This window comes from Neophocaena asiaeorientalis, unplaced genomic scaffold (genome assembly GCF_003031525.2).
Source record: "Neophocaena asiaeorientalis asiaeorientalis breed wild unplaced genomic scaffold, Neophocaena_asiaeorientalis_V1.1 scaffold543, whole genome shotgun sequence".
In the NCBI taxonomy this organism is placed as follows: Eukaryota; Metazoa; Chordata; class Mammalia; order Artiodactyla; family Phocoenidae; genus Neophocaena; species Neophocaena asiaeorientalis.
This window is the reverse complement of record NW_020173671.1, coordinates 325,070-334,912: the sequence shown is the minus strand read 5'-3', so window position 1 is coordinate 334,912 and position 9,843 is coordinate 325,070. Positions and strand designations below refer to the sequence as shown.

General features: G+C 51.3%; 1 protein-coding gene across 2 annotated transcripts in view; it reads right to left on the bottom strand.

Moving 5' to 3' along the window:
• Positions 1-457: 457 nt before the first annotated feature.
• The window catches only part of DNAH2 (dynein axonemal heavy chain 2), an 85,667-nt gene continuing 76,281 nt past the window's right edge, over positions 458-9,843 (bottom strand). Inside the window, exons 73-85 of one of the 2 annotated variants that reach the window (XM_024748474.1) lie at positions 8,574-8,760; positions 8,216-8,364; positions 7,906-8,089; positions 7,480-7,670; positions 3,370-3,561; positions 3,015-3,199; positions 2,572-2,800; positions 2,336-2,487; positions 2,099-2,213; positions 1,431-1,607; positions 1,259-1,333; positions 952-1,102; positions 458-806 (exon numbers count right to left, since the gene is read on the bottom strand). In XM_024748474.1, coding sequence (XP_024604242.1) covers positions 652-806; positions 952-1,102; positions 1,259-1,333; positions 1,431-1,607; positions 2,099-2,213; positions 2,336-2,487; positions 2,572-2,800; positions 3,015-3,199; positions 3,370-3,561; positions 7,480-7,670; positions 7,906-8,089; positions 8,216-8,364; positions 8,574-8,760 — 2,142 coding nt within the window. In that variant the 3' untranslated portion in view covers positions 458-651. The remainder of the gene's footprint in view (positions 807-951; positions 1,103-1,258; positions 1,334-1,430; positions 1,608-2,098; positions 2,214-2,335; positions 2,488-2,571; positions 2,801-3,014; positions 3,200-3,369; positions 3,562-7,479; positions 7,671-7,905; positions 8,090-8,215; positions 8,365-8,573; positions 8,761-9,843) is intronic. The other variant, XM_024748473.1, reaches the window with a different exon arrangement.

The following is a 9,843-nucleotide window of genomic DNA, read 5'->3' as shown; positions in this document are numbered from 1 at the left end:
CCCCTTCTCATGGTCCCGCCCCTCCCCGCGCCTAAGTCCCTCTCTCAGGCTCCGCCCCGCTTTCTGCCGGTCCTGCTCGCCTCAGCACAGGTGCCGAATAGGGTGCCGAATGCGGGGTACAGGGTTCAGGGTGCAAGGAACGGGGGTCCAGCACCGACCCCTGCCTGACAAACCCCGATTCCGTTTGGATCACGCGCCCTTCCAAAGTAAGCCCCGCCCCACTTGCTCAAGTCCTGCCCAGAGATTTAGCCACATCTTCTTTAGGCCCCACGGCCCTGCCCATTCGTTCAAGGCCACGCCTCCCCTCCCTCTCAAGACCTCCCACTTCCCTTGCTCCTTTCCCGGTCCAGTAGCTACTCATAGGAACTCTCATTCTCCGTAAGGCCTGGGCTTCCTCCTTCCCCAAACCCCCAGCATCCCACTGAGAGACTTAAGGCTTGTGGTTGTGGGTGTTTTAATGCACTGAGCTCCAATACAATTCTCCCACCTTTATGGCTAGCACAACCAGATATTACCAGGGCCCCCCTCAGACGACAAATTCAACCAAGGTCAAGGCCAGAGTGAGGTCCAGCGTCTGTCCGAGGTGCATTATCAGCCTTGGCTTTTAGAGTCCTCGACCCTCCCTCAAGCGGTGAAGAAGGGGAGGTCCTCTCAGTTATCCAGGCTCATGAGTAGAGCAGTGCCCCTCTTGATCCAATGATCAGATGTCATGGTCCCAGAGCGGAGGTCGATGCCAATGACAAACGATGCGCGGTCTGAGTTGCCTGCCCGGTTGGGATAGTAATAGCAGGGACAGGAGTACATGCCTTCGGGGAAGGAGAGGAGAAAGAGTCAGACCCTGGAGCCTCTGGCAGAGCAGGGCAGGAGCAAGTGTGGGGGAGGGGTGGAGCAGAGACTGGGTTAGGATCCAAACTAGGGATGGAGCCGGCAAGCTTGAGGGCACTGTCCCACCCTTGGCACTCTTCTTGCGGCTCTCTGTAGGCCGGAAGTGGATCGTGGGCATGAGGCAGACAAGCTGCATGGGCTCTGCCTCCACCAAGCAGGAGTTCTTCCGGTCCCAGCCAGCACCCTCCAGGTATAGGCCCCGAACCCAGACACCATCCTGGGGAGACATGGGGGCAGGGTGGGGGGAAATCTAGACCCTCGGTTGCCAGCACCCCTGTCCTGCCACCTCTCCTTTCCCACCTTTGCTCCCAAGCACCCTCCTTCTCCACCAGAACCCCCTCTGCTCGGAACCCCGAGCACATCTGGCTCCCACCTTGGGTGGATACACTAGGTTGCTGTCGTCCACAGTGGAAACAATAAACTCCCAAGAGAGGCTGTCCACTGAAATCTGGGGATTGAATGTGAGAATAAGGGAGGACCCCCAAAGAGGAGAGCAGATACATATCCCCAGCAACCATCCCCACCACACTTTCCACATTGCTCACATTGTTTTGGCGAGCTGAAGACTGCAGGACAGCAGTGAGGAAGCCGGTGGGAAAGGTGAAGCCAGACAGCCAGAAGATCACAGGAGGCCGTGTGCGGCTGGCCCACAGCTCAAACTGTTCCACACGCATGGCCAAGTCCCGGGTCCATGAAGCCAATGGCTTTTGTGAGGGATATGCCTGGAGGAGGAGAAGGCAGTGTGTGTTTATTCGTTCACTTATTCATGCATTCAAATCCTTGTTTCAACACTTGGAGCAGCTATAAGAAGAATATATGCTGTCAGCCCCTGTTCCCCAACCATAGTTCGGCACAGCTCTCCAAAAGCCAACTCCCAGGAAAGAAGCATAAAATGACAACTATTAACAATAGCACCAGTAATATTAACCAGTTACCATTAATGAAGCACCTTCTAGCATTGTGCACAGCACAGGGGATCCTTGAAACATCCTTGGAGAGGCTAGGCACTTACCCTGAGTAAGTTTCTAACTAAATAACTTTTCAAAGTCAGTCAGTAAAGGGCAGAGTCAGATTTCAACCTTGAACCTGTCTGGCCCCAAAGCCCAGGCTCACTGCTTTTTGCTATATGCTTCCTTAAGACCAGGAGGTCGCCGGCCCAGGGGTGAAAGGAGAGTTCATTGTTGGATTAGGATCAACAGTAATGTAATCTTGCCTTTCCCCAGAGTGGAGGGACACGGGCATCAAAGATGCAACTGAAAACCTCTTCCAGGCTTGTAGACATGACGATGAGGCCCTGGATGCCTTTTTCTAGGTCTGTCAGTGAGAACCTGAACAGGGTAAGGTGGAGGGTTAGGGATGGGGTGGGCCTGGGAGAGCCATCATAGGCAGGCAGTGAAGGCCTTTCCTCGTGCTCCCCCACGACGTTCCACAGAACCGCCCTCCATCTTACAGGATGGTCTCCAAAAGCTTGTTGTATCTCTGAATCTCCTGAAGAAGCACCACATTGAGTGGGGAGGGGTCCACAGCCAGCAGTTTTCGGGTCCCTTCATAGTCGATCGTTTCAGGGATCTTCTGTTTCACATCAGCAGCCAACTCAAGGACCTGCCGAGGCAGGAGCTCTGAGCTCTGAGTGCAGACCCCTCTTCCTCATTGCTTTCCCTCCCCCAGGTGTCTGTCTGTCCTTACCTTCTCTTCCCGGTTCTGGTCTCCGGCCATGGTGGGTGTAATCTGGGGTTGCAGGGAAAGCAGAGTCTCAAAGAGAGTGTGTGCCTCAGTGATCTGGGAGGCCACATCTGCATTAGGGTGCTGGCCAAAGGTCTCAGGGGGGTCCATGCTGGGCAACATGCTAATGTACTCCTTGTATGAGGCCAGGCTCCCGTCCTTGGGGATGAAATAGGTCTCCAATACTGACAACCTGGGGAGCCACTGCATAATTATCACTGTGTCACGGGGACTCTGGGGCTCCCACGCCAGGCTGAGACCCCATTCATCCAGCTCCCTGCTCTTGCTCCAGCCCCCGCCCCACAGCCCCACAAAGCCTGCTTCTCCCATGTCACATTCTCTCCTCACACACTTCCCCCACCCCCAGTGCTGCCCGCTGCCCCCACCCCATTCAGCGCGCCCCTCACCTGTAGGAGGGGGTTGATAGAGCCTGCTCACAGAAGTAGTCGTTGATGTAGGTGGTGAGCAGGCGCCGGTCCCAGTCATCCGTGACGTGTCCGCCATAGTTGACACCAGCGATGAGGTACGTGAGCGCATCCCAGGGCGTCTCCTCGTACTCGTCCAGGTAGAGGCTCAGCAAGTTCTCTGACACCTGTGTGTGGTCCCAGCCTGAGCTCCCAGCCCCACACACAGTTATGGCAGGAACCCTACCAGGGTCGCTTTAACACAGGCTTCCTGTCAGTGGCTATTCCTGCAGGGCAGCCATGGGGCAGGAAGTGTAAGGAGACAGGGCTGGGATGAGGGACCCTGGTTAGCACAAACCTCAAAGTCGGAGTCATTGAAGCCACAGATGATGTTCCAGCCAAGTTGCAGGAACTTTCTGCGTTCAAGTAACACAGAGTGGAAGAAGCACAGTGCAAACAGCAGCTTTTTATACTTGGAGGGTTTGGAGCAGCGGGAAAACTGTGGTTCTGTCATCAGTTGGTAAAGACGGGTCATGTTGGCCTTTAGGCCCTGGGGACAATAAAGTACAGAGGTGGGATGACATGCATCTTGCTTGGCCCTGCCCCTAGCACCGTCGTGTACAGTTGTGGAGGTTGCTCACTGCACAAGGGCACTGGCCGAAGGGATGAGTGGAGGCTGAAATCCAGCCCTTGAGCTGCATGCCAGGACGTGCACTCATTCACGGGGCTGCGTGCCTTTCTCTAATTCACACACGGACACTGTATGGACTAGGGGCAGCCCTGTCTTCTTGTCTCCGCCCCCCCCGCCTTTTGATCCCCTCAACCACGATGTTCTCAATGGTGGGTAGGCCAACTCAATTTGGAAGTGCCAGAAAATACGAACAGAAACATAAACGTGCACTACTGATGAACAAAAATGTACACAACTATGGGCAAAGGGTCAGTAGATAGTGTCTCATCAAGGAGGAACGTTCTATGTGATTGGATTTATCAGGCTTCATGAACAGGTTGGGATTTGGCCTAAGTCTTACAAATGGGAAGGATGTGACGAGGCTGAGAGGAGGGCCTGAGTTTCCCAGAGATGGGAAGAATTGAAGAAATAAAGGCACAAAGGGGAGATAAAGTGAGAAGAGAAGTCTAACTGAAATCAAGTGCAAGTGCTCAGGTGGGGAAAGAATGGCCATGAGCAGATGGAGTGCAATAAGAAGGGCAGTTTGAGCCGTTTGGACCAGACTCATCAGGTATCCTGAAGCCATTTCTGTCTTAAGTAGGACAGTGATATGCTTAAAGAGTATTTTAAGAAGACTCATATATGATGGACAGAATAGAGCAGGGAGAAAACAGAAGTAAGAACATTGGATAACCAACAACAAAAAGAAAATATAATTTTAAAACATACCATTTACAACCGTCATCAAATTATGTAAAATACCATGAAACCACCGAGTCCTAACCACTGGACCACCGGGGAATTCCCTTTACACATCTTTATAGCGAAACTTACAAAACTTTATTGAAATAAAGAATAGGGACTTCCCTGGTGGTGCAGTGGTTTAGAATCCGCCTGCCAGTGCAGGGGATACGGGTTCAGTCCCTGGTCCGGGAAGACCCCACATGCTGCGGAGCAAGCCCGCATGCTGCAACTGCTGAAGCCCGCGCGCGTAGAGCCTGTGCTCCACGACAAGAGAAGCCCGCGCACCACAAGGAAGAGTAGCCCCCGCTCGCCGCAACTAGAGAAAGCCCGTGAGCAGCAACAAAGACCCAACACAGCCAAAAAAATAAAAAATAAATGGAGAGACCTACTATACTCATGGATTGGGAGGCTCAATATCCTAAAGATGGTGATTTCCCCCAAATTGATCAATAGAATTTTTCTGGTGAAAACTTGACAAGCTTGTTCCAAAATTTATGTTGGAGAATAAAAGGTCAGGAATAGCCTGGAGAAGGACATTGGTGAGGGGACTTGCCTTCCCAGCTATCAAGAATTATTATAGGGCTATATAGTAATTAAGGCGGTTCACACTGACCAGTGAACAGAATGAAGGGCCCAGAAACCCATCTGTATATATATGACATGATTGAGACATTTAACAAAATTGGAATATATAATACATTTAGATTAAAAGAGTGTATCAATTTACTGAAGTTGGCAACTGTGCTTGCAATTATATAAGAAAACATTCTTATCCTTAGGACTGAGCCCTTTACACTGACATACACTGAAGTATGTAGCAGTAAAGGGCCAGGATACATGCAATGAACTCTCAAACGTTTCAGAAGAAGTGTGAGTGAGGAGAGAGCGAAAAACAGAGAGAGATCAAATGATAAGGCAAGTGGGACAAAATGTTAACAACAGATGAATTTGGGTAACATACATGTGAGAGTTCTTTGTACTATTATTCTTACAACTTTTCTGTAGGTTTAAAATTATTTCCAAATAAAATACTTTTAAAATATTGGCCTCTTTGTCAGCTTCCAAAAGAAATCTGGTTGCACCAACTATACCCTGAATGTCCTACTTTCTCTGAAGGTTTGGTGGATCCCAGGAAGGTTCTGTATCACCAGCAAGTAGCATTTCACAGAAGGCTCTCCTGGGCTGAGCTAGAACAAGGCCCTCTCCTCTGGTGACCCAACCACGGCAGAGCCATCCTCTCTGACTCCTCTCTCCTCCTGGGTTTTGCTCCAATTCATCATTGCCTCCACACTCACTGCTTATCATGCCGACCTAAACAGCACCCACCTCAGGGCCAACACATCTCTACCCATCACAGAGGGTGGGGCTCAGCCAACAGAGGGCCCACGGGCTACCAAGGCACACACCTCTCTTAGAAGGCAATAAGAAAGGCTCTTAAAAAATGAACTAAAAAAAAAAAAAAAGTTCTGTTTCTTTGGCAACACATTTCTGGACCGTTTGACATTTTTAAATGGGAGTACAGAATACTTTTGTTGGCAGAAAAGAATATAAATAAAAATCAACTTTAAACATATATTTTTAAAAAATTAGTGGCGCCATTAACAAAAATGGGATGAGGAGATAATCTACGTGGAGGATGACTTGTTTTGACAGCGTGGGATTTATGGTGCTGGTGTGCCGAAAAGAAATGCTTCGTAACCAGATGGAATTCAGACCCTGCAGTGAGTTTGATACTGCAGCCAGAGATGGGGATTGGGGTTGAAATCAGGAAGAGGACAATTTCTCCATCAACTTGTGAAAGGAGGAAATGTAGAATGAGGACAGGACAGGAGAAAGAAAGAAACACAGAAGTAATAAATAATGTGGCAAGAAACAGAGGGGGGACCAGGAGTGTGTGTCGGGGAAACCAGGGAGAAGGACAGTCAACTATGCCAGCTGCCTTCAGGTGGTCAAAAAGGATTTAATGATGAAAGACATCCACACACCTGTGCATTCATAGGGTCCTCATTTATTGAGCACCTACTACATGCGCATCCCTGTGTTAGTCACAGGATGAGCAAAACGGTGAGGGGGAAGAAAAAGGCATGGCCTCTGCCCTCTTCTTGGAGCTTACAGTCTAGAAAAGAAGTCAGGCATCAGCCAGGATCACACTAATACGTGTAAAATTCCCCACAGTGGGAAGACCAGAGGGAGTGGTGAAGGTTTTAGGAGTGTTACCTAGACATGGAGGTCAGAGTCTTCCTGAGAAAGTGCTGGCGGGGCTGAGACCTGAAGGGGCAAAGGAGGGGACGGGGAGGAAAGCAGGGAGGGCAGCACATGCAAAAGCCCCAAGCAGGAGAATACAGGGTCTATCAAGGAAGAAGAACAAAGCAATTTAAAAATCAAGGTGTAGGTAGAGCAAAGAAAGTGAAGGGGAGAGCGGCGACCGACAAAGCTGGGGAGGCGCCCGCTGGGGCGTGTGAATAGGGTTTTGATCTTGATTAAAAGCAATGAAAAGTGACTAAAATAAGTTTTAAGTAGGAGGTAAGTGGGTAGGATGCAGCAACATGATCAGATTTTAAATCTGCAATTCACTGATTGCATTCAATGGTGACCTTGTAATATTGGAGATAAAATTTTCAATAGAGTTGGAGGGAAGGAAGGAGAAAGGCCGGGAAGTGACATCAGGGTAAGAATGTAAGGAAATGTCGGGAGGAGGAAGGGTCTGAAGGGTCCAAGCGCTAGTTATATACACTTTCTTTGCCTCCATTTCCTACCTGTAAAATGGGGGTGATAGTATTTACCTGATAGGTGTGTGTGTGTGTTAAATGGATTAATAAATGTAAAGCATTTAGAACAATGCCTGGCACATAATAACACTCAAGAGATGTTAGCTATTACTATTACGTTCTAAGAGTTTGGCACACAGAAGAGGGAAAGGAGGTGGAATTTTTTTAGAGGACAGCAGAATCAGAAAAAGCCGCGTGTTGTTAAGGTTAAACCCTCTCTCTGAGGCCTGGAAGATGAAAGGTAGGCCAGATGGCACGGTCGCTGCTGGCTGTCAGTTGCCCATACCTTTGGCGGCTCTGTGGTCATCTTGATGCTGGCCTGCAAGATCGAGATAGGGAAGTCTGGGTGGGGGCTGGAGCTGAGCCAGAGGCGGAAGGAAGGGTGTGGATCCTCCACCTGCAGCTGTTCCACCAGTTTGTCCAGGTTAGGCATCCACGACAGCGACAGGTGGCAGTTGGCCAGGAACACCCAATGTCCTGCAAGGAGATGCTGGATGCAGTGGGAACCACTCCCTATGCCCCACCTGTCCCCCCACTTTCCACCTGATTGTGTGTGTGGTGGCTGGGAGAGATGGGGTTCAAATGCTCAGGTGCCACCCCTGGGGCCTTCCGGAGAAGTGGGAGCTGCAGTTACAGCAGGGCGAAGGAGGTGGGAGGTGGTGGGCAGTCGGGCCAGGGACACAGGTGGGCGCAGAACAGGATGGATACTGACCCTGAACCACACCCTCTCGGAGGAGCCGAGCCGCGATGGGGGCCTGGCCCTGGCCCAGAGACAGGGCATGGAAGCGCTGGGCCATGCCCGTGTGCTCTGCCAGCTGGAGCAGGGTACTGGTGGGGTCCACGCCGGGAGACAGGATAAATATGAGTGGGGTCCGCGGGGCTGAGTCTTCCATCACCTGCCAGCAGCACAGGGCGTGGGCTCAGGCAGAAGGCCGGGTGAGGCAGTGGGACAGAGACTGAGGAAATGCGGGCGGCCGCCTGGGACAGGGAGAGGGAGGCGGGAAGGAAACCAAGCCACTGACCAACTTCATGTTTAGCACAGGCGGCTCAGTGAAGCGGGAGCCAAGGTTGGAGACGATGAAGGAGGTTACGCAGGACGCCACGCGGTCCTGGCGCAGGGAGCGAACGATCAGCATCCGTTGCATTTCATTGCAGGCGTTCTCCCACTCACCTGGGGGGGAGGTGAGTGATCGCAGGGAGAGTGAGTCAGGAAGAGCTGGGAATGTAAACAAAGGGGCACCTGCAGGAACGCCGGGTCAGGAGGCAGATGTGCTGAGGGAACTTGGGAGAGAGAGGGGAGGGATTAGAGAGAGAAGAGCGGGCACGTGGCTGAACGAGGGCAGGAGAGAGGCAGGAGAGGGAGGCCTGGCGCCCAGGCACCTGGCAACATAGCCTTCTCCGGGGTGGCGTTGGTGTACCACAGGTTCCAGTCACGAGGATACTGTTCAAAGGAGTTCATGAGCCCGTGGAAGTTGGTCAGTTTGTCCAGCTCTGTGATGTTATCCCAGTAGGCGTCTGCGAGCCAGCTGGTACAGGGGTTATCCATTTGGCCCTCGCGATCCAGGACCTGGGGGTGGGAGGGTGGCGAGAGGAGAAAACGATTGACCGGGAACAGCCCAAAAGGAGCATTCTCTCTTTTTTCAAGGTGGAAAAGCCGTGATGAGTATTTCATGAAACAAAATGAAGAAATAAATACAGGAATCTGAGGTGGATCGGAATCCACCTTTATTGGGGAAATAAGTGGGGGGGCGGGGGTGGGGGCTAGGTCTCTGAGACGCTGTGCGGAGGTGCCACAGTCCGAAGTTAAGAAGCGGGCGCCCTCTGGTGGTTGCCTGGCAACAATGCCTCTTACCCGAATGATTTCAATTGCAGCCTCACCCTTGAGAGAAGCACAAACTAACTGTCCACTCACTCATTTACCCTTTTTAACAAATATTTGTTGCTCACCAACTATGTGTTTTAAGCACCTGGGACACACCACTGAACGAAACAGACAAACACCTCTGCCCTTGAGGAGCTTATTTTCCACCATGAGACAGCGGATACTGAACCAAAAACATAACAAGTAAATTATCTAGTACGATAAAGGTGGCAGTGCCATGGAAAAAGAGAATAGGTTGAGGAGGATAAGGCAGATTGGAAGTGCTGGGGGGTAGTCTGAAATACTAAATAAGAAAGTCAAGGAAATCTCAGTGAGGTGAGATTTAAATCAAGACTTGAAGGAGGGGAGGGGGAACAGCCAGTGCAAAGGCCCTGGGGTGGGATATGCCTGCGACAAGAGGAGGCCCGTGCAGCTGGAGTGCACGGAGTGTGGAGCTGGGCAGCGGGGGATGACATCAGTGATGGGGCATCCATTTTCAAAGAATCTCTCTGGTCGCTGTGTTGAGAGACTAGGGGTGGCAGAGGCTCTTGCTAAAATCCAGATGAGAGGTGAAGTGAAGGTGGCAAAAGGAACGAAACTGTTGTCCAAGGAGGGTGTGCTGACGGCTCAGGGAACCGTGGTATGGTTGGCAGCTTTAAGGGCCCACCTGAGGTGCACGGTCATGGATTTAAAGTGAGTCCAGTCGGTGTGGGCATGTTTTTCTCCAGTCAAGCTCAGCTGCATGGGTCACACTGGGACAGAGGGGAAGGAGAGCTGGATCTTACCAAA